This window comes from Bidens hawaiensis, unplaced genomic scaffold, assembly GCF_021521415.1.
Source record: "Bidens hawaiensis isolate Kalapana, Puna unplaced genomic scaffold, B.hawaiensis_p1.1 tig00032532_1, whole genome shotgun sequence".
NCBI lineage: Eukaryota > Viridiplantae > Streptophyta > Magnoliopsida > Asterales > Asteraceae > Bidens > Bidens hawaiensis.
This window is the reverse complement of record NW_027495564.1, coordinates 142,238-167,629: the sequence shown is the minus strand read 5'-3', so window position 1 is coordinate 167,629 and position 25,392 is coordinate 142,238. Positions and strand designations below refer to the sequence as shown.

The 25,392-nt window shown below is 36.5% G+C and overlaps 1 protein-coding gene across 1 annotated transcript; it reads right to left on the bottom strand.

Annotated features, from left to right (window-relative positions):
- Positions 1–11,773: 11,773 nt before the first annotated feature.
- Positions 11,774–17,213, bottom strand: LOC143583816 (7-deoxyloganetin glucosyltransferase-like). Its single transcript, XM_077066020.1, has 2 exons — positions 16,683–17,213; positions 11,774–12,711 (listed from the first exon to the last, which is right to left on the bottom strand). The coding sequence occupies exons 1-2, from the start codon at positions 17,185–17,187 to the stop codon at positions 11,774–11,776; spliced, it is 1,443 nt and encodes a 480-aa protein (XP_076922135.1). The 5' UTR covers positions 17,188–17,213.
- Between the last annotated feature and the right edge of the window lie 8,179 nt (positions 17,214–25,392).

Here is a 25,392-nt window from a genome sequence, read left to right as displayed (position 1 = left end):
TTTAGCGTTGGATTTACTCATAAACGCAGTTCTAAATATCAGAGTTAATTAAAACATTCGCGGAATTTAAAAACTTTCATAAAACATTTCATAACAAAACACGTCTTGTCTTAAAACATCATTTTGTCTTTCAAAATAAACGAAACATTAAACTTAAACGTCTTGAGTCTTTCGATGCCAGCCTCTTATTCAGTGCCATACGTCTCCTCAAGCGAGCTGCCTCATCCTACTCACCTGCGTGCATACTAAAAGTCAGCTACGCTGAGTGAGTTCTAGTTAATCATACACTATACAATACACATAAACTTATATTCTTTCATTCATACTTTCTTACTTTCATACTTTCTTTTGTATTAACTTACTTTCATATCTTACGTTATAAAGAGCATTACGCCCTACATTCCTCGAGTATTATTAGGGCTCGGTACCCTCCTTCCTCGAGTATTATTAGGGCTCGGTACCCTCTTTCCTCGAGTATTATTAGGGCTCGGTCCCTCTTTCCTCGAATATTAGTAGGGCTCGGTTCCCTAGTTCTCGAATATTAGTAGGGTTTGATTCCCTCTTCGTTACCATACAACCATCCTTTCCTTCTTTTATTAACTTTATCACATTCATACACATAAGCATACATATCATACTTACCTTATACTTAGCGTTACAACCTGACAGTACGTGCAATATCCGAAGATCGTTCACGTACCATCAAGCAATCATTCATACATATCACATCATTCACATAAGGCATACACTTATCTCTTAGGATAAGCGTATTAACAAACATATCGAGTATGCACACAGCCCCGAAAACATAACACATAAATGGGGCTAGAAACTCACCTGAACACGGTTACGTTCACCGTTAATCGTAATCCCTTTCCTCAGTTGTGCACGGCTGACTGTATAACAAGTATACATATCAATTAACTATCACTACTCATATCATCTTTCTAGTCTTAACTACTACCCACAACGAACGGGGGTCCGGGGGCAGCGCCCCTGGCAGCGGGGTCTAGGGGCGGCAGCCCCTAGCAGGGTCCAAGGGGCAGAGCCCCTGGCTGGGGTCGAGCTGCCAGGTCAGCTTGGAAAAATTTTATTTACATTAACTGTCTTAACACATTTTTCATTAGTTTTTTTTTTTAATTTATTTTCTAATCGAACTTGGCTTTAGGCGAAGTTAAACCTTAGGCGAACTTAGCTTTAGGCGAAGTTAAACCTTAGGCGAACTTAGCTTTAGGCGAAGTTGTCATCAGGCGAACTTGGCTTTATGCGAAGTTAAGCCTCAGGCGAACTTAGCTCTAGGCGAAGTTGTCATCAGGCGAACTTAGCCGTAAGCGAAGTTATCAATTAGGCGAACTTGGCCTCAGGCGAAGTTATCGCTTTGAAGGCGAAGTTATCGCTTTGAAGGCGAAGTTGCCCAGTTGCAGGCGAAGTTGCCCAGATCAGCCGCTGTTTTGGTTTTTATTGAGCATTTTGGCGATTTCAACACCCTTGTTAAGGTTCGACATCACCCACTACGTTTCCCGACCATTTTCGGTCGTATCTACACTATAAAACTTGGATCTTTAAACTTCAAAGATCAAGAATCATACCTTTCTGAGCTTGTTTGGATCTTGTTTAACTTGTTATCACAACTAATCGCTCTCTCTCTCGGATCTGGCTCGGTTCTTCCCTCAGCCGGCGGCGGTGTTGGTGTGTGGTGTGTGTGTTTTGGAGTGTTAGAGAATATGGTGAAATGAAAGATATTTTAGAGTTTAGGGGATATTTATATCCCTTAAATACCATGGACCTAAGGCCCATTCTCATTTAACCCATCTCAATTAATCCAAGTCCACGATCCGCTCCTTACTCGATATCCAAAATTAACGCGAAATCACTAAACATAACTTTCTTTATTCAACATTAAAATTTTAGGATGTTACAAACACGTTGGGGGACATCAAACTACCCATATATATAGAGGGAGTAAATCCTGTTAAAAAATTTTGTGTTATAGATTCCTTGTCTTGTTGCAATGTTATTCTTGGTAGGCCATGGATACAGGAAATGAAGGCGGTTCCCTCTACCTACCACCAGTGTGTAAAACTCCCTACCCCGTGGGGGATAGCAAAGATCGAGAGCGACCAACAAGACGCTAAAATGAAGCCTACAAAAAAGCTGAGAGAAGCATAGCAATCACAAAAAGCGAGAAGAAATGTCATGGAGACTAGGGAACAAGACTCTAAAGAAGTGGTCTTGCATCCAGAGGATCCTGACGGCAAAGTCTTAATAGGTTTTGAAATACAAGAATCTATTGAAAAGGGTCTAGTATCCTTCTTACAACCAAGAAAGTCAACCTTCGCGTGGAGGCACGAAGATATGACAGGTATTTCTAAAGATCTTATAACCCATAAACTTGGAATTGATCCTTCTTTTAGGCCCATTCATCAAAAAAGAAGGAAATTTGCCCCAGAAAGAAATGCGATCATCCAAGAAGAGGTACAGAAACTACTAAAGGCAGGTATGATTAGAGAAGTGAAATATCCAAAATGGTTAGCCAATGTGGTTGTAGTTCAAAAGAAAAATGGAAAGTGGAGGGTATGTGTCAATTTTACTGACTTAAATTAGGCATGTCCCAAGGATCCTTTCCCTCTTCCCTACATTGACTCCATGGTGGATGCTACCGTAAGGCATGAAATGTTGACCTTTATGGATGCTTCCTAAAGGATTTCAACAAATCCAGATGGAACCGTCTGATCAAGAGGATACAACGTTTATAACCCCTACGGGCATATATTGTTATATTGCTATACCGTTTGGTCTTAGAAATGCAGGTGCTACATATCAAAGACTAGTCAACATGATGTTCAAGGAACAGTTGGGAGACACCATGGAAGTCTACATCGACGACATGGTGGTAAAGTCAAAGAAGGCGGAGAACCACCTTAAGGATTTGGAAGTAGCTTTTGACATCCTTGACAAATACAACATGAAGCTAAATTCTGCTAAATGTGTATTTAGTGTCGGAAAGTTCCTGGGGTATTTGGTAACCAAAAGGAGGATAGAAGCAAGTCCAGATTAAATCCAAGCCATCTTGAACCTCAAATCTCAACAAATGTCAAAGAGGTACAAAGACTAACAGGAAGAGTGGCAGCATTCAACAGGTTCATATCAAAATCTTTAGAAAGATGTAAAGATTTTTATGACATCCTGAGGAAAAACAAGAAATTTGAGTGGACGGAGAAACATGAAACTGCTCTCACCGCTCTGAAGGATTACTTATCCTCAGCCCCGGCTTTGATGAAGCCTGTGAATGGAGAACCATTGATCCTTTATCTAGTCGTTTCCCTAACTGCCTTAAGTGCAGTCTTGGTAAAGGATCACGAAGGTAACCATCATCCTGTTTATTATGTGAGTAAAAGTCTCCTCGATGCCGAATCCAGGTACTCTCATTTGGAAAAACTTATTCTTGCTCTAATCATGGCTTCAACTAAGTTAAGACATTATTTTGAAACTCACACTATTGTTGTAAAAACTAATTATCCCATAAAAAATGTTCTTAGAAAACCGGAAATGTCGGGTAGAATGGCCAAATGGGCTGTAAAATTGAGTGCATATGATATTGAATATGAGCCTAGAAATGCAATTAAGTCACAGGCACTAGCGGACTTTGTGGCTGATTTCAGTAACGATTTAGAAGAACAAGCCAATCTTGAAGTTCAACAGCTCGAAGAAACCAAGGATCCTTGGACACTCTTCACTGATGGAGCCTCAAATTTCAAAGGAACAGGATTGGGGAATACTACTGAAATCGCCACAGGGGGACATAATACCCCATTCCATAGCTTGTGAAGTCCAGGCCACTAACAACGAGGCAGAATATGAGGCACTTATCGCAGGTATACAACTAGCCAAAGGTACCAAGAGAAGAAAATGCTGGGGCCGATGCCTTAGCAAACCTAGCTTCAGCTTTGAAGCTCCCGGAGAACATAAAAATCCCCATCATCCACGTCCTATCCCCTGCAATTGAGGAATGCCAAGAAATGGAAATAGATGGGAGTCAACATACGGATCCTAAGGATCATTCTCTTTATCACTCATCCTGGATCCTTTCGATAATGAAGCATATTCAAGATAGAGAAATCCCAAAAGAAGAGAATCCCAAAGCCTTTAAGGCCAGGGTATCACAATATACTATTGTACATAATATGCTATATAAGAAATCCCTTGCAGGTCCGTATTTAAGGTGCATCGAAGGATCCGAGATCCAAGAAGTGCTAAAGGATTTCCATGAAGGAGATTGTGACAACCATACAGGGGGCAGAGCATTATTCTCCAGGATTCTAAGAACCGGATACTTCTGGCCTACTATGAAAAAGGATGCTATGGAATACTCCAGGAAGTGTGATGCTTGTCAGAGGCACAACAACATTCTACATCAACCGACGGAACCCCTATATCCTATCGTCTCTTCGTGGCCATTCATGAAATGGGGAATGGATATAGTGGGTAAGCTCCCTGCAGCTCCAGGTGGAAGAGTCTTCATGTTAGCAATGACAGACTATTTCTCTAAATGGATCGAAGTTGAGGCCTTCCTCAAGTTAGGGAAAAAGAAGTTATATCCTTTATCAAACGTAATATTATTACTAGATTTGGAATCCCTTCTGAAATTATTTGTGATAATGGTTCCCAATTTATTAGAAAAAGAACTACTAACTTTTGTGACAGCTGGGGAATCAAAATGATCACTCCAACAGCCAGAACAAGCATCCGTGATCCTCAGACAAACAACGAGAATCTTATCCAAGATCTAGATAGTGTGGAAGAGCTTAGAGATCAAGCAAAATTCAGAATGGCCGCCTATCAACAAAAGATAGCCGACGCATACAACAAGAATATCAGAATTAGAAGATTTGAAGTTGGAGATTTAGTTCTTCGAAAGGCGTTCCAAAATACAACCAACCCCGCTGACGGGAAGTTAGCACCGAAATGGGAAGGCCCTTATTTGATTGAAGCCGAAGCTGGAATGGGGGCATATCGTTTGATGAATATGGAAGGAGACATGCTCCCAAGGGCTTGGAATACGATTCATCTAAAAAAGTATTTTTTTATCAGGATCCTGGATCCTAGTCATTTACCTCAGTCCATTACTTGGTAAAATTTTACTTTATGTTTGTATATGTTATGTTAGATTCTTGTTTTGTTAAATATGTCAAGTTGCAGAAATACCGAGCAATAGGGCCCTCAAGTGGAAAAAACAGGTTGGCCAACTCTCTTGTAAGTTTAATTGGCCTTGTCGCCAGGTTTATAAGGTTTTCACCTTATCTCCCGAATTAGGGTTTCTATACCCTCGCCTGGAGCGCACGATTATCCAGTTATGATTGGAGGCTGTGGGACCAGTGCACTATATGTGGCTGACAATTTCATGGCTAAAAATCATATCTTGGATCCTACGAATTAAACGGTAGACGTACCATATACACAAGTTAAGGTCAACGGGGTTAGGCTCGTCACCGCGTAAATTTGGGCCAACGCCAAGGATCGGCCCGTCGCCCGTATTTATTGGGCTTGTCCCCACGTTTCATTGGGCTTGTCCCCATGTTTAACTGGGTTTGTCCCCACGTTTCATTGGGCTTGTCCCCACGATTTGTTGGGATGTTTAACTGGGCTTGTCCCCACGTTTCATTGGGCTTGTCCCCACGATTTGTTGGGCTTGTCCCCAAGATAGTTGGATTTTAATCCAGCTTTTCTAATTATTATATTTTGTTTTGATGATTTATTATAACAGGCAAATATCTGAAAGGGAAAAGTTCTAAGAATTCTCTATCCTAGTGACATAAGTTATAAAGCAGAAATCAAAAGAAGTTATATTATTATAAGCAAGATAAAAAGATGGTCCGGGCTTCACTAGCAAAAAGTGGACCATCCACCCGGATCAAGCTACACCAAAGTTCATGCAGGAATTTAAAAGACAAAGGCGGTTAAGGCTTCATCCCCATAAAGCTAAGGATCCCTCCACCCTAACCACCTTTGATAATTGTCTTAAGGATCATTGATCCTGAGGATTACGATTACTATTGTCCATACAAAACACCAACAAAAACCATAAAGACTTAATAAAAAATGGGCTCCGGCCTTGTCTTCATATCCATCATCGCCCATTTGCGCCCTACTCCTTTGCTTCATCCCCATCACCTTCACCAGCACCCTTGACCTCCAGAGCATCCTCTTTTGTTCCGCTCGTCCCAGCATCTTCATCTCCCTTATGACCTCCAGCATCCTCACCTTCGTCACCAAACCCAGCCAGTATCTTCTTCCATAAAGCTACATTCCAGTTAGACCTGTCAAAAGCGGCCTCCTCAGAGATCTTGATCCTGGCCGTTAACACCGCTTTGCTAGCCCACACTTTGGCCTGTTCGGTAACTTCGACCACTTGCTCTTGAGCCCGGATGTCAGCGAGAGCCAGCTTATCCTCCAAGGTGCCCTTTTCAGTCTGCAGCTCAATGATAGCTTGTCTTTTAAAGATATCCCGGCACGGTACTTGGCGAGTTCCTTCTCTGTGCTGGCCACGTTTTTCGTCGTATAAAGCCTTGAAGTTAGTCACAGCCTGCAAGATGTTTACAAGTTAAAGACACAACTGAAATGCTTGTAACTAAGGGTAAAGGATCCTTACTTATGAGAGCTGATCAACATATGCTGGGCACTTTGGATCTCCACGTCAGGATCTCTTTTTCTTTTCATGCTGGCCTTGGAACGGGTAGTCATGGTCTTTGATGGTGCGAGGCTAGAGCTTTTCATGGGTTTCTTCTCAGTGGAACGGGAGGAGATGAGACTGTCGACATCTTCTAGTTGGAACTGACCTAGCAAGTTCCTGGAAGGCTTGGATGAGGATTTTTGTGCACCTGTCCGAAGAAAGATAAGTTTCTTATAGTCTAACACTTTTCTTTATTTTCATCAATAATCAATGAATCTATTCTAACTTACTTAACATTGTTTCTGAAGAGCTGGCGGTCTTCTCGTCTGAACCGTTTACCTCTTCAGCAACGGCTTTGAATGTTCGGTCAAAAGGATCTAAAGACAGGAGCACCTTTGCCTTTTTAACACCGTCAGGGTCAGTGGCAAGATTTGAGAAGTTGGATACTGCACAAGAAACAACAAACCCACAGTTAGCCAATCAATAATATTAGGATCCTCTATCCTCAGGATCCACTACCCTACCCTTTAGGATCCAGCGAGTTAATAAATTCCCGTTTGGAATACTATCTCTTAAAACAAAAAAGAACTGGTTCTTCCAACTTTGATCGTTGTGGGTAATCTTGTTGATCGGTAAAGGCTGAAAAGGTTTGATTTTGAAGAGAAATCTGCTGGAGCCATGGGTTACGAGGCTGTACAGATGAGAGAGGGCTGGAAGGTTGAAATCGAGATCCTGTTCTGCGATCAATCTCTGAAGGGTATGCAAGGTCCTCCACGTCATTGGCATGGCTTGGATATAGCTGAGGCCGGTGAAAGAAAAGAAAGTAAATGTAAGGTCGGGGAACAGATATGAAAATCCAAGAAGGAATGGGAGTGCCAGAAAGCAGACCCAATCGGAAGAGACGCAATCTCTCTTTAATCAGAAGTCATATGCTCTAAACACTGTTCCTTCAGGAAAACAATCAGAGATGCGCTGGATTTCTTCGTTGGTGAATTTGCAAATCTCGGAAACTGGATCTTTGAGAAGATGTTGGCTTTGAAGTATGGGACTAATGTCCTTAGGACTCAAGCTAAAGAAAGCTTTCTGATTTCTTTTAGGCATTGTGATTAAAGGATGAGGAAAGCAAAAGAAAGAATAGAGAAAGAGAGAGGGATACCTGATGGTTATGCCGGAAATACACTTATAATCTGATGAAGAAGGAGAAGTTATAAGGGTTAAGGACCTATTTATTAGGGATAACGATACACTTTCAGGCGACGGTCACGTCACGTTATCGCTAACAGTCCGATTCAAAAACGCATCGGGATAAACATGACAGCTGTACCCCATTCACACCTATCATGTTTGGGGGCAATTGTTGGGACCAGGATCTCTGATCCTCGAAAATCAAGTATCATTGGCAACTGTTTCTCAGATTAAGGATCCTCAGTGGTTCAAGGATCCTCCACAGTCAATTTGAGTTATATTCTAATCTATTTTTTGCAGATAAAACACGTGCTTAATGAAATTCCTACTTTTACGGAGAGCATATTTTACCAGGTCCATCCAGCTCGTCCATGTTCATGAACGGTCATGAAGAAAAAGTAAACAAACGTGGCCGGATTTGTAGGAATTAGTTAGTATACGTTATAATTCTATGTATTTATACACTGAACAATAGCTGATAACACACACAATTCTCAAGCACTAAAAACTCTTAGCAGAATCACTTGTATTCACGATGAGCTATTGTTCCACCATTTGTAATCTTTTTGAGTTCAATTTAATCGGTAGTGATAGTTTTCACTACCTGAGATTTTTATGCCGGCGGGATACTAGTTACCAAGGGCTTTTCCTCGTATAAATCTTCGTGTTCATTGTCTCTAATTGTTACTTTGATTGCATTAATTCATACGAGCACCAATCCTCACATACGAATTTGATTCCTTGATCCTTAGTCTGATTTTTTACCAAAACAGTTGGTACATGTTTTGAAAATACATTAAAGTATGTGTTACGTAGCGTAAGTCTTTTCTTGATTAAAATATTTATTTATAGAAAACTCCGGAATTAAACACCCGGTATTGCCTTACAAAACATTAAAAGTGTTAATTTACCTCTTTTACATTATTGAAACCAAACTGAGCCATCAAATGCGTCTAACGGCTATATTCTCCATCTTCTACTACACCTTTCTACTGATTACATGTAAAACAGTTTTATAAAATTCGTCAGCGACAATTACCGGTGAACACGCTGACACTAAATCATTTGTATAAACCTTTTAGCTTCACTCGTAACAACTCAGCGGCCCTATAAACCGGCGTACCAAATATATCATATAGTCAAGCCCTAACGGCCTTATAGACCGGCCTAATGAGCAGGGACATGATGCTAAGCGTGGCGGGGTATGCCTACCCTCTAGCCACTTATGAATGGATCCAGAAACGCGTATATCTGACCTGAGAACCAGCGACTACTAAAATTTTAGGGATCTATAATCCTATGTAAACTTTTGACTCATTTAAATAGCATAAAGAGTTGAACGTTCACCTTTTGACGAGCTGCTCAATTAACAACTTCTTTGTATTTGATGAACGATTACCTCGGGCCTATAGTTCGAGAATAAAAGTTTAATAATTTATCTAGATCAAATGATCTAGCTTCAGAACTTTAATCTGGTTAGATAGTTTTAAACCTTGACAAAATATTTTATTGTTAAAATATTACTTTAGACCTTTAGTCTATAAAATCGTATAAAATCATACATTTTGATATTGACGTTTCTTCCTGTAGAAAAAATCATCTAAATTCCACGTTTCTTCCTCTAGAAGAAATCATGTTTATAAAACTTTTATGTTTCCTCCTTTAGAAGAAACATTATTTATTCAAAATGATTACATTGATCACTTGAAGCTTTTGGTTCATATGACGTTTGATGTAGCGTGCTTTGGCCTAAGAGGTTCAAACACTCTCATCAAAATCTCTAGAAAAGTAAACTGGTTCTGCGGTTGATTAGGATTTATACGAATTACTTTCCTTAGACAAGATACTCGACTGTCGGTGTTGTCACTCTTCCAGTTACTACATGCCTGTCATATTTTTCTGTTTAATTATTTATATAAAAAAGTTAATGTTTCTCCCTTTAGAAAAACATTAATTGACAATAACCTTTGTATGCAAAACTTTATGTTTCTTAATAATAAAGAAACGTTATTCTTTTTAACCTTTATATATAAAATACTTAAATATATTTATAAACTTTCCAAGGTTTAGGCTATACTCTCGAATAGGATCTAAACAATGAGTTGAAATATCCTAAACATAACTCTTACTTTAAAATGGGTATAACGCTTAAGGATGAACGAGCAGCACTTTGACTAAACATAGGGTGTCGGGGTATGGAACCTCGGAACTCCGGAGTGACGTCGAAAATCCAACTCGGTGGCACGAACTTCGAGAAAGTGAAAGTGGTTTGGTGTTTTGGATGCCACAAATGAGGAGTTCATGCTCACTATTTATAGTCATCCCCGGTCGGACCGTTAATCACCACCATTCGCCACATGTCATTCTTGCAATGAATCGTGCTATTTGATGTTGACATGTGGCATGCTATCTTGATTAGTCACTAGTCACATGCCACTTCGAGAGGATACGTGGCATTATATGCTGATATGTGTCCTTCCGTGTCGCCACCAAGTGACATGTGTCGTTTCATAGCGATGAGTCGTAGGACACGTGCTGCTTCCATATATCTTTAGCTAAATGACTAAATGATCCCTTAACTTTCTAAATTGTCAAAATTGATATGGAAATTTGTAGGGTGTTACACGTATTGTGTCAAAAAATCCCTTAAAAAGGCAAAGAATTGAGCATTATTTGGCTTTCCAAACTTTTTAGCCTGACAGGCTGGCGGCGGACCTTCGGGAGATCCCCGACAATCTATTGTGGTGATGCAACCGAGGGTGACATCAGCCCTTTTGTAATTAGTCATTCAAGTCGGTTTAAGGGCAACAAACTGTCACTAAATCTGTGGCGGTCCATCGCAAGATCTCTATCAAAAACGTCAAAACCATCAAGTCGGTATCACGTGTACCTCGAAGTCAAAATAATACACAATTAAGTATACTCTACAATAATTCGATACAAAATGGTCAAAAGCGAGGGAAATTGATACTAAAAATATACATAAATTACATCACATCATACTAGGAATGCAGACAAATCTTACCTCAATTTTCATTGGATAAACAATTAATACTTGTAAATAATATTTTTGAAGTGCTAAGTTGATATCTAGAACTTGATAAGTAAAATAAACCTGTACTAACGTTGACAGGTTGTTATTAACCATTTAATTTACCTTTTGTGCTCTAAACACTTCTTGCCACGAAAAACATAAATCTTTTAACTACACGGGCTGCGCAGTGGTTTCGAGATAAATTACACAGTTCGTGTGATTACATTATCATTGATATTCAAAAATATGGATAACACTTCTCTTTGGGTTCAAAGGTTTACGACACACTATGATGTAATTCTGGAAAACAAGTTACCATATGGACCGTATTAGGCTTTGTAAGTTCATCATGCGGTTCACATGATGACGCAGTCACATATTCAGAAAAGCATAGCCCATATAAAAAGGTTTAAAGAGTTGTTACACGGTATGTGCAATTATTTAAAAATTAAAATTATAAAAAATTGGCCTAACGTAACCTTTATATTATAAGATTGCATTTGAAAGAAACAGTTGCATTATTTAATAAAAAAGTTGCACTAGGTCTAATATAACTGTTTTTATAAAATAAAGGTTGCCTTAGGCAATTTTTTTTTGTAGGATCTATAATTAATTTCATCTCTTTTAACTCTTAGTAAGGCATCTGATTTCTTTCTTTGTTTTAGGTCACCAAAATGGTTGGTCACCCCTAACCGTATAGAGGATTCGACCATGATTTTCAAGAATTTCATGGTATTCTCATGTATATGTATCATGCCATGATGAAACATAAATTAGACGTCTGTTGTAAAAGATCATAACTAAGCACACAAAATAAAATTTATTTTTTAAGAATAGGTATCACAATGCAACATAGATGCATGCATCTAAAATAGATTTAATAATTATTTTGGAGAGCTTTGTAGCAGATTAATAAGTTTCTCCAAATTAATCACAGATGAGCCAGAGGGAAATGCGCATGCTGCTTCAGCTTTGTTCTTTAAATCAATAGCATTCTTTCTGATCTCTTTTCCCTTTTCTCCACTCATTAACTCGATCACCAGCTTCGAAACTTTGTCTCTCTTAACATTGTTGTCAATCTCCATGGCAACCTTCCACTTATTGCAACTCAGCCAGCAATTCGGTTGTTGATCAGAGAAAAACGGCCAACAAATCATCGGGACTCCATAAGATATACTTTCGAGTGTTGAGTTCCATCCACTATGTGTTAAAAACCCTCCTATTGACGGGTGACTTAAAACCTTTTCTTGTGGGCACCAACTAACAAACATCCCTCTATCGCTTGTCTCTGCCAAAAACTCAGGCGGAAGCACAATGTTATCACCTCCCACAAGGTCGGGTCGTATCACCCACAAGAACGATTGATTGCTCTTAGCGAGTCCCCAACAAAACTCGACTAGCTGTTGAGATGTCATCACTGTGATGCTACCAAAATTTACATAAATAACCGACACCGGCTCTTTGCCATGTAACCATTCTAAGCACTTAGGCTCTTCTTTCCAGAGATTTGATTTAATGGAGTCTAGAGATTTATCAACATTATAGTTCTCAAGTAGATGCAAAGGGCCTATGCCGTAGCAGTTAGGGAGCTTTAACGAGAGTGTCTCTAGAACATCATGTTCTAGCTCATTAAAAGTGTTGAAAATAACGGCCTTTGCTGTTTTCGCTCTCTCTATTTCCCTTTGTTTAAATTCAGCCATATACTCGTCACCAGGATAAACCATTCTAATAAAAGGTGGAATATCTTTTAGACGTATTCCAGGCATAGTAGGAATAAAATCAATGACTGTATCCAAATATCCATTTACTAAATAACTCGAATCTGCAAATAAAAAAAATTGGAGTAAAGTTAGCACCAAATTAGTTATTTTATATTAATACAATATATATTCGGCGCTTGAAAGTCCCACTAGCAGTATTGGCCTTGTTTTCCAGCATTTGCAAGCCCCTTAATAATAAATAACAAATCAGTGTGATGTTTAATGAGTGTTAGGGCTGTTCACAAGCCGAGCCTAATCGAGCGAGGGCTTGCTCGTTGCTTGGCTCGTTTCAAATCAAACCAAGCCAAGCGGCTCAAAATCGAAGTGAGCCAAAATCGAACCAAGTATTTTCCGAGCATTTTTTAGCGGAATCAAGCGAGTTCGGAGCATTATTTATTTTTTCTTTTTTTCCCTTATAAATTCTTTTATAAGAAACAAGTTTGAAGTCAAATATGATGTGCATGAAAATAAATTAGAAGTTTTTAGAAAAACTAGTAATAGCATATAATTTTTGATAAAATTGAAGTTTAAAGTTGGATATAATGTAATAAAACAATTAATAATTAAAAAAATAATTATTTATAAAATACATATATAACTTTATAGTTATCTTTAATATTGAAATATTAAAAACTAAATATAATTATTATATTTAAAGTACTAGAAAATATTCAATAATTAAAAGATATTATTATAAATTGGATGTGACTCAATGGTAGAGCACTCACTTTACTAGTGAGAGGTAGGGGGTTCAAACCTCACTATCACCAATTTATATGGGAGATATGACGGAAGACCCTGGCTTGCTAGGGTTCGAGTCCTGATCTCACCCGATTTTACCGGCTCCTTGCTGTCATGCTGTTTGGCGGGCGTGGGGGCCAGGTTTTATCCGGGGAATTCCTCAATAGGTGGACCGCTAGGGGCTTTGTCTGTCCAGACTCGTGGCCTGCTCGGGCTACCTTTAGCCAATGGGGCCGCGTACAGAGTACCCGACATTACTTAGTTGGTCGTTCAAAAAAAAGATATTATTTAATATTAGTTTTTCAATATTCAAGATAATTATTAAAACAAAATATATATTTATAAATATATAAATATATATAAAATAAATTAAAAATATTTGAGTGTTATCTCCCCCTGCAGGTTACATCTAGTTTCAACTTAAATTGAGTACTGCCAATTAATGCTATTCTTTCTTTATTTAAACCCAATCAAATATACTTTAATAATACTACAATAATGTCCACCATGGGGCACGGACCCACGGGCCATGACCTGCAAGGGATGGATACCATTGTGTCAAATGCATGCCATTCGTGATGATTCAGGCCCCACAAACACACAATAATTCATATACAAAAGATGTGTTTTTAGACTTTTACTGATCCAAAGAAAAAAGAACCAAACAACTACCACGTGAACTTCCTACACTCCATGAACCAGCCCGTGACTTTTGACTGACTAAACGTTAATACTTAATAGAACATGCAAAATGACTCCACAGGGGCGCGGATCTAGTGTTGGCCAGGGGAAGCGTAGGCACCCACTCAAATCTCTAGTTATGCTATAAACTTCCAATATATTAATTAAGCACAACGACCCATATGCAGTGACGGATCCAAGAATTTTTTCATGTGGGTTCACTATTTGGGTCGGTTTGACGGTTCGGGTTTGTTTAACGGTTCGGGTCGTTAAGGTTTATCACCTAATACAAATTTCAACATAATGCATACAAATCAAATTTAAACATTACTAATTGTCTAATTCAATTAACAAATTTCAACAAAATCATTCATTCATTCTATTATAATTTCAACAAATAAACAAAAATGATCAAATAAAAACATGATATATAAGCAGTAATTTGAAAAAGGAGAAGGCTAGATGAATATTATTGTTGGCAAAATCATATAATTTGATGGGTGAAATTGAACAAGTGTGTTATAGCCAAAATAATTTCAGTTACTTATTGTGTTATGGCATACATATCAATCGGTAATGCAATATTATAAGTTATCATACAGTCACAAACCATTATTTATAGTCACATACTCACATACGTGTTATAATGATGATGAAATTATTGTTTTATCATATCAAATCAGGATCTCTACAACATACAAGATAAAAACAAGAGTTAAGAAAAACAAAACAAGCTGTTGTGAGTGAATCAGGATATCAAGTATAACATACAAGATAAAACAAGAGTTAAAAAAATGAAAACCATGTGCTGGGAGTGAGATTTGAACCTAGGTTCTCACTTTAAGAATGCAAGGTTTTTTCCACCAAACCAAAGTTCCACAGTAATCATGGGTTCACTCACAATTTATAGTGGGTTCACTCTCATATTTTATATAGGCGTTCTACATAAAATTCGAAACTCAGTGGGTTCCCGTGAACCCGCACTCGTATACATAGATCCGCACCTACCCACCCATGTGCCCCACCCTTATTATTTCCAGTGCCCCAACCCCAACCCCAACCTTTTGAGCTCAACTTTCCAATTATAAATGTTATTTTGTTCTAAAAAATAAAAATTAAGAACAAATTGCTTAATTGTCTAACCACATCATAAATCGAAAATTTGGAAGAGTGAGAGATGAAAACGTTTTCACATCTGATTAGGTATATGTCGTTTAGATTTGTTTTGTGATTTCGGGTTCTTGTTTTCATTTTGAAATACGAGATAAGCTCATCAATTGCTTAGATTTTTTCTTTTGATTTTCGTTGGTTTCGTTTTGATTTGATTGTTTACGTGTTTCTTGAAATTTAAAAGACAAGGGATTTTTTTCGTTATTTGAGGAACGATGATTTGGGTTCTAGGTTTCTAAAACATTCTAGCTAATTTATAGTCTAATATGAATTTATAATAATTAGACCGAAATATGAATTTAGTCAGAGTGTCATTTTTTAATAATTAATAATTATACAATATTTAAATGATGAAAAAAAAAACCCACTTGCGGGTGTATAATTGACTGTTTTCGAAAGGTCAATTGTAATATGTATTTTGTTTATTATGTTTAATGAAATTTGTTGTTTAAATTTCTATACATAGTTTATTTAATATAACTTTTTTACTCACTCCATTTTGGTTTGATCCAACCCATCTTGGGTTGACCCATTTTAGTTTGACTAGACTCATTCTAAGCTAACCTTTTTTAATACACAGAGACTAAAATTTCTGAATCCGTCATTAACTCCAACCCTTGTCATGTGAACAACCCGATTAACCCAACAACTCTAAGAGATATGTAGATACATTTTTTTTCTATATCTACCACAACGTATACATAATAGAGAATTTGAGAAATATATTTAACTTGGTTGTATAAGTATAACAAACTAGATTTTCATCCGTCGCAACGGCAACTGGTAAAACCTTAACGTTGAAATCTGGGTGTTGGTAAAACCTGAGCGTTACGTCGGTGAGTTGACGCGAATTTAGTTAGTATCGTTTACGTTCTTACGGTATAAAGTATAAACACCATTGGTAAAACCTTAGTGTCCAAAAAATATATATTTGTCAAATTAACATATAAAAAAAATAAATTATTTAAAACGAAGTTTGTTTGGTTAGTAAATCGGGCGGTGGTAAAACCCAAGCATTGTCAGTCCCGAGCATTGAAGCGGTAACTGGAAACGAATTCGGTTGGTTTCGCCTACGTTTGTTACGGTACCAGAGCTAAAAAAGGTAAAAAATATATAAAAAAATTGAGTGGACCAGTGGGGTGGTGTCAGTCGGTAAACTCGGACGTTGGTAAAACCGAGGGTTTTCTGTCTCGGACATTGAGACGTTGAGTCTATGCGAATTGGGTCGGTTTTCGTCACGTACGTTATGATAGCAGAATTAAAACAAACAAAAGAAAAAAACAAAATTATCATTCGACCAGGTTCCTTATATTCGTTACGGTACCAAAAAAAATTGTATTGACAAATAAGGTGCTACCAAGTGGCCCAATGGCAACTTAGCGGCACCAAACTTGTAATTTATATATATTAGTAGATAATAGAAAATGGGGGAAGTCTTTACCTTTGAGGGGCATCAAACCCTTTTGTATTAGATTGGCGTACTGATCGTAACATATAAGGGAACCAGGTCCTGACGTCCATAAGAGAACTGCCGGGACACCTAGTTCTTCGGCTGCAGGGAGTGTGTAACCCATAAGAAAGTCGGCCACCATGCAAGTCACTGGGGAATAATCAGCACTCGCTTTTGCGAGGACACTTTGTATTTGACCCAAGCCCTTTGCAAGGATGGACTTGACTAAAGATGGAGTGTGGGGACTTGTATTAGGGTTTTTTGGTGGTGGAAGGCCATCGGAATAGGTTTCGAAGTGGAACGAAGGGCGATCGTTTAGGGCGTCAGGGCCTAGAGATCTTAGAAGGCGTTTGTGGTCGTACTCAGTGATGACAAAGGTGATCATGAAACCTTTGGAATGGAGGAGTTTTGCGAGTTTTAGCATTGGGTTAATGTGACCTTGTGCTGGGGCTGGGATGCACACAGCATGTGACTTGTTTTCTTGTGTTGAACCCATGAGGGTGTCTCTCTTTCTGATCACACACACACTAAAAGTGAAGAAGAGAGAACAAACTAAGCTAGTATATAATTATTTTTCAAAGGACCCCATGGCACAATGATGAACAATAATTCATATTAATTGGTTAATGTTCTTGTAACAGATATGTTTTTGTTTTGTCCATATAATTTAATCATGTTTTTAACACACACGAAAACAATAATAAAATAAAAAAACTAATACATAAACCATGAGGTTTAGAATTCTTATTATTAAACTAATATCGTCGTCATTATCATCATCATTATCATCATCGTACTTGGTAAATCCCACCAATAGCAAAACTATGGTAGGGTCTGAGGAGGGTAAGATGTAGACAGCCTTACCTCTACCCCTTAGAAATAGAGAGGCTGCTTCCGGTGAGACCCCCGGCTCGATAGTAGTTTTGCATCAAGCCTTGGACATAAGGCACATAACACTCAACCACCGGGACATTGGCGTCCGGCGATTGGTGCGTGTAACCTTGTCTTTCGGCTATCAACACTACCACATGATGCCTGATTAACCTTCCGCCACTTTTAATGTTATTTCCCGAGATTAGTAAAATAACGTCAAAATTAGTGCAATTTTATTTTTGCCCACTCGAGGATTCACACATACATACATTATGTGGGTGCACCGCAAGCAGGACGTATTAAACTAATATGTTTTGTCCATACAAATTTTTTTCTTTTTTTGCCTCCTCTAAATTTGGTTATTGTTTATTCACCATGCACTACCTACTTCAAGTTATTTGAAAAATAAAAATATCCCATGTTAGTAAAGTTAAGTTAGTTTAAAAGTTAAAAATTTTAGGAGAATTGATAAGTTGATCATCTTATGAGTCATATGTTATTATAAAAGTGTAATGGTGGCTTTTGTTTTTTAAAGGCTAGGGATCTTATTTATTAAAAGAAAGCATTGTTCAGCCATGCAAGTGTTTGATTTTTGTTCGATTCTGTTAACGAGGTTCGATTTTTCTCAATTCTTGTTCAGTTCGGTTAGTTCCGTCAGCTTCTTGCTCAATAAAGGTTCGACCTTGCCATCAATGACGTTTTTTCTCTTCTATTCAAATCAACAACAGTTATAATTTTCCCTAGTTCAAAGATACAATTTTTTTAACTACAAACATGCAATTTGTTATTAGTTACAATTATTATAAAAGTTTGAACGAAAATGTTTTTGTCCATAGGTGATTTGGATTTGGTGATTGTAAGAATATGGTCCGTTTTGTTCGTTTCTCATATGTATGGTTTAGTTGGTCTTTAGGGGAAAAAACACTTTCGGAATTGTCTCATCTGTGGATAACCATTATAATTTTTAATTAAGCCTGTCAATTTCTTATATAGTTTATTCATTTTCATAATATTGAAGTAATTAGCTCTGATTGCAACATTGCCCAATTAAATTGATGAAGCCTGCAAATTATTATTACTACTATTAATAATAATTAATAACTATTATTACTAATAATTATGGTGTAGTCAATTACCATGGTGATTTGTTGGTGCATTTTGAGAACTCCGAACATATTTTCTAATATTCAAGTAATGTGGAGGAATTTTAAATGATATTAAGGTTTTAAGTTCTTCTGGATTAAAAATAGCTTAGAGTTTGGATTTGAATTGGACTAGATGAAAGATGATGGCTATGTAATTTTTGTTTTCTAATTGTGTAGTTGCTGGGTAAATTCTCAAAATGGACATACTTTGAAAAGAAATTCCATTTTTGTCCTCTAAATTTTAGGATTCCAAATATGTTCACCTTTAACTCATCTTTGATCATGTGTTAGGAAGTCTAACACGTTTTTGACAACGTGTTTTACAAACGCGTCATCAAAAATGTGTTAGACTTCCTAACACATGGTCAAAAATGAGTTAAGTATCCAAACACATGGTCAATGACGTGTTAGCATCTAAAACACATAGTCAAAGACGTGTTAGTCTCTTGTTTTTTTAATATTATATTAATATAGCTAATTCTATTTATATTTGGGTATTTCTATAACTTTTAATATATAAAATTTTATATTATTTCGAATATACCGATGAGACATGAATTTGAACACCTCTAGTTTAAATAATTTTAAGGTGCTATGATTGACATAAGAAATTTGAAAACTCCACATATCATCATCGATCATCAACATTCAAATGAGGAACAATCCAACAAATCACAACGCATTGTTGTAACCCACCTACTGAAGAGCCACCGACTACCGGCGGATCTCCGACCTCCCCCGCACAGTCCACTGCTCTAGTCAATGGCCTGCGCTACACTTTCATGAATTTATTCTAAATGGCTTCAGGCCCTCACTTCACCTATTTAGGTATTTTAAAAAAATTGTAATAGTACCTTATCAGTTGATTATTTACTAGATTAGTGACTATATTAACGATTACTGAATTATGCTATTTAATTTATTAATTAAACTAGCTTTTAGCCCGCGTATATATGCGGGCTACTTTTAGTTTTTTTTTTTTTAAATATTGTAAATATGTATTTTTCATGTATGACTTGTTTAGGTATTAAAATTAAATGCTAAATGAATGTATAAAGTATGTTATGTTTATAGTCGGAGTTAAAGTTTAATTTTTTTGTTTTATTTACGTTTTATGGTTTTTTGTGACGGGTTTGTTTTCATCGGCTCATATTACAAACATGCAAGAGGAAAGTATAACTAGGGGTGTTCTTCAGGTTTGTTTTTCGGGTTTCGGGTTTTTTGGGTCGGGTTCTTCGGGTTTCAAAGTTTTAAATCTTAACCCAAAACCCAACCCATATCTCCCATGGGTTTTTCGGGTTGGGTTAATCGGGTTTCAAGTATACTAAAAAATGAAGCAAAAAAACAAAAAAATTAGAAAACTTCAATGCTAAAATCAAAACAACGCATTCTTATTTGCTCGTAACGCAAATAATCAAATAATATACAAACATAACTTGATAAAGTTATAAACAATTCAAAAGAAGAGTAAAACTAAGTGACTAACTCGAACCATAACTGTCTTCAATCAGACGTGATTTGGTTGTTCGATAACGGTTGCTATTAGTAATAAACTATAAAACATAAATTAACAATAAACAATCGATCAATAATAGTTGGAATGACTTAGGCTCAGATTCTGATAACTTTAGTGACTAACACAAAGCCTATTATACCTAAAAATATATTTATTTTCAAAACTAAAAGTTTATTCGGGTTTTTCGGGTTGACCCGAAACTTATAAATCAAACCCGAGAACCAACCCGAATTACTTCGGTTCGGGTTCGGGTTTGGGTTTTTTTGATCGGGTTAGTTCGGGTTCGGGTACGAGTTTTTTCGGGTTGGGTTTCGGGTTTCGGATAAAAGTGACAGCCCTAGGTATAACTCGAAATAAAAAATGTGTTCCGGAATCCATGAAACAAACTAAACCGATTTTCACGCGGTTCACCTGGTTGCAAGTTCTTGTTGTATTCAATAGCAAAAATAGAGAAAAAATAAATAACAATGTTGCATTTAGATTTGAGTATCTTCATAACAACCAATACTACGTCTCATTTCTTCATAATTTTTCCAAGTAAACAAAAGTAAAACTAGATTTGTTCTACTTTGAATTTTCAAAAAAAATAAAATAAAATAAAAATAAATAATTAAATAAATAAACATGAATAGCTAGATCAAAGGACAAAACACAATGTATTGGTTTGCTCAAAAGTCAAATGCATCATATATGGCTAATAATTTGTGACTTGCGATATCAATATGGCGAAACTCGTAATATATTTATAGTCAAATTAATAATTAAAGTGGACGTAAATTCTGGATCCGAGATGAGAGCTTCGGTGCACACGTTTAGCTTCAACGGGGAAAACGCTTCTAAAATGCTTGTTATTTGACTATAAATAGGACTTTAGTTTTAGTTTTATGCGTGTCTTGTATGGTGTAATCAATCACCCAATGGGAGCTCACCTTGGGTGAGATCGGTTCGTTTAATATTATCAATCTTTTAAACCAATTACGGAGTCATTCATTATCCTTTATAGCATCTTTATATTTTTGTTCGTTTGTTTGATTACACCATTGTTTATCAAGAACAAAATCTGTTCGTTTGCCAAATCCATCGTTAGGGGACCTACAAATGGTATCAGAGCGGGTCAAATCAATTGATTCAACTTTGTTCTTGATATTCGAGTTCTAATTCCGTAATTATCCGAACCGAGACGCCAATTTCTTGAAGTTTTTGAAGACCCGTTGAAGTTTTGGAAATAAAGTTTGAAGATCTTGGAAATAAAGTTTGGAAATAAAGGTGCTTGAAGTTCGTCATGGGTTCATAGATCTGGATTCAGTGCCGTTTTTGAGATTCGTCTTAATATTTTTTTTTTGTGCAAAACAAGAAGAACAAAGGGTGTGTGCGAAAGAGTTGATGCTGGTAAAAGTCAGATCTGTTCATTATCATGAAATTGGAAATCAATTTGTGTTTAGCAATGTTTGTTTTGCATTAAATCGACAACTTAAGGTACATTAGATGATGTTGTTTAGAAGTTGACTGGTTGAAGCCGGAATACGATTTTCCGGCGATGGGTCGTCGATGTAGTGGTGAAGACGGGTCGTCGGTGACCTGCTACGGTGGTATACGATGATGACCGTCGTTCGAGTCATGCAAAAACCTAATTAAACTAGATAGCTAGAGTAAGTTGGGTATCGTATCCATGAGGAACATTTGGTCAGTATTACAAAGTTTGTTTGATTTTTTAATATAAGTTTAACTAACTAACGTGGACAAACGATGTCAAGCGAAAGCTGAAAGATTGATTTTAAAACAATTTAAGAAAAATGTAATCTTCTCCAGATTTCAGGTTCTAGGTTTCACACAAAACTCGTTCGATTAATTGGACACCACATAGACAAGGTGTTGGAAAGTTGGATAATTTAGGTGGTAATCAAAAGCAGGTCTTTATCAGAAGATCTTTTATATTTCAATTATTCTATTTACTAGTGCGAATCAACATACTCCGTGTCATCCAACAAGCTACTAGGTTTTGTCATCAACCAAACAAGGGTTGTAAAGCAAGGATTAATAACACATGAAAATATTTCAAATAAACCAACACATCACTATGTTCATACAACGTTGTTCATGCCAAAAACTAATCCAAATATGAATAAAACAAAGTTTAATGTTTGACAGAAACGAACCATTCACCCGAATGAAGTTACAATGAGATTAGCCTTGCCTCATCATGAGTATCCTTCTCTTGATTTGCGTGCATAGCAGCCAAGAGCTGCTACCTTGCGTCCCTTGTGCAAAACCGCACTGCCGTTCGATGTGCGATATCCTCCCAGCACCCACTTTCGTGCATATGTAAAACCTCGTTACTTTCCAGCCTAAGTGATCCACTAATATTCCATTCACGACCTTCATTATTTGAAGCCCACGTGATATAAACTCAATACACTAATATTAACCCGTGCATTAAATCATGATGTCCCCTTGGTTTTATTTAATTCAAAACTCTTCATAAAAATCCACATGCATTAATTTTAGTCTTCCTGGAATCCAGTATGTGAATTAAAATGCTCATAAACCTACAAAACACTCCATCAAAGTTTGGTGGACCTGCAAAATGTCGAGCAAAGCTTTTATAACTTTCTTTTATAATATTAAATTACTACAAGATATAACATTAGAGGGAAAAGTTAAATGGTATCTTGGTGGTGGGATAAAACTTAGTGACCATTAGGTTCTGGGTTCGAATCTCACAAGAGGGGGTTTTTTTCAAATATTGAGTTTCCTCCTGAATTGATGGCTTGGTGGTGGATATGATCGCGTGGTATCACAGGTGGCACGATGATACTCTAGTGGTTCGTGAGTGATCAAAATTAGTCGTTCAAAAAAAAAAAAGAGGGAAAAAATAAAATCCAAATTAGTCGTTCAAAAAAAAAAGAGGGAAAAATTAAAATACAAAGGGAGATAAAAATAAAAAGTGTCAGAAGGATTTATGACCATACAAAACACCTTTAAAAAAATTTCAAAAAATTAATTAAAAAAATCATAACTTAAAATATAAATAAAAAACGAAAAAATTAAAAAAACAAAAATGTTTCCCTTGTCATTCTCATTCAAAAAAAACCGAAAAGACACAATGCAAAGACAAAATACACAATGACGAAAATGAACAAAAGACACAATTATAACTAAAAAAAGGCACAATAAATCGCAAAATATAACACAATGCCGAACAAAATATAACACAATGTTGAGTAATATAACACAATATCAAGAAAAAAAAGACACAACGTTAAGGAAAAAAGACACAATCAACGACGAAAATAAACACAAAATACAATGATAAATAAAAAGACACAATGATCTTTTCCTTTAACATTTTTTTTAAGAATGAGGAAGACGGTGGAAACGTTTTTGTGTTTTACTTTTTTTTTGTTTTTTTTAATTAAATTTTAAGTTAAGATTTTTTATTTAATTTTTTTTAAAGGGTTTTTTGTGTGACTATAAATCATTTTCATCCTTCTCATATTTGTCTCCCTTTGTATAATAACTTGACCCAATATTAGATTGTAGAATTCTTAGCACTTAAATTATCCTGGTAATCTTACTCGTCTTTAGTTATTATTATTTCAATTTAATGGCTAGTTTAATTTGATTATTTTAACTAGTTCTCACCTTAACCAACGAAATTCTAAAACGAATCAAAGTAAATTACATTCCAACAAATATTTAAACTAAAAGCGCAATTTTATTAATAATTAGTCACAACCAAGCACCCACTCATCATATTGTTGAATGGTCGCCTCTCCTGGTGGCTAAGGGAACGATGATGACGTATGGCGGTTGTTGTGTGTTGTGTTCACGGAGGTGACGACGACTGAGCACGATTCTCCGGTAGGATGTGGCCGGCAACCTCATATGTGTACACACTTTTGAGTGGTGGCTAGGCTAATGGTATGGTTATGTGCATTGTTACACAATATTTCTGATTGTTTTGGGCTAAGAAATTATGTGGGCTGCTATTATAATTGCGGGCTTCATGTCCAAGACAACTTAAGTTTGGCTTACAAATTTATATAAGTTTGGGCCTGATTTCGTGTTGTCTAGACTACAATTTTGCTTTGCCTGAAGTTTTTGTTTGGTCTCAATGGAATATCCTGAATATAAAGAATCAGACAATGTGTTTGCGAGATATTTTTGGTTCGGGAATTGGTTATTATTCGAGTTGATCAAAGAAAGTCAAAATGAATAGGGTTTTCGTCACCGTTTGACCGAGTGTTCAAAACTTATGATTTATATTTGAGTTAAGTGTCATTTTAGTACATGTGGTTTGTCCAACTACACAACTTTAATACTGCTTTTAAATTTATTGCAAATGATTACCTCACTTTTCTAAAATTTACACTTTTAGTACTTTTTTTATAACCCCGTCTATTTTGTCTGTTAAGTCAGGACCAAATTAGTAATTTCGATTATTTTATTTATTTTCTCTTTTGAGCTAAATGTCATTTTTATACATGTAGTTTGCTCAATTATGCAACTTTAGTACCTTTTTTTTTTAATTTATTGTAACTGGATACTTTGATTAGTTTTTTATAGATAGACAAACCAAAAGAAACATTACATATTACATATTACAATTAAAAGGTAATTAAAATACATGATTGAATATGAAAAACAACCATGAAATGTATAACATATGTTTTAGCCTTTTGTTCTTGATTGCCAATTTAATTCTAGTAGCTCAAGATCCGAGTTCATCTTAGCCATTTTTCTTGCATATTTTTATGTGCATTTTCGAAAGTTCAGGCATGATAATAATAGCTCTTTAACACATCGGATAATCAAGCCAAATAACAATAACACAACTTCGCACCTCTTAGTATAACATCAATTGAACTTATGGATGAACGACGGTTGACGAATCACATAGGCAAAAAACCATATCGTAATTCATTGAACTTGAAGATGAACAACGGTTAAGGTTTAAAGGATCAATGAGCGCGGCCGCGGGGGGGGGGGGGGGTTATTTTGTTCATTTAGGGTTATAGATGATTTATTAATTGTAATATGTAATATCTCTTTTGGTTTGTCTATATATCCAAAACTAATCAAAGTATCCAGTTGCAAAATTTTCAAAAAAAAGGTACCAAAGTTGCATAATTGAACAAACCACAGGTACGAAAATGACACTTAGCTC

What these genes read in the sequence shown, in the direction of transcription:
- LOC143583816 (XM_077066020.1), bottom strand. Translation starts at nt 17,187, where the DNA reads ATGGGTTCAACACAAGAAAACAAGTCACATGCTGTGTGCATCCCAGCC. An exon ending in GGGTTTGATGCCCCTCAAAG is followed by an intron (nt 12,712 to 16,682) that starts GTAAAGACTTCC and finishes TTTTATTTGCAG; the next exon opens with ATTCGAGTTATTTAGTAAAT.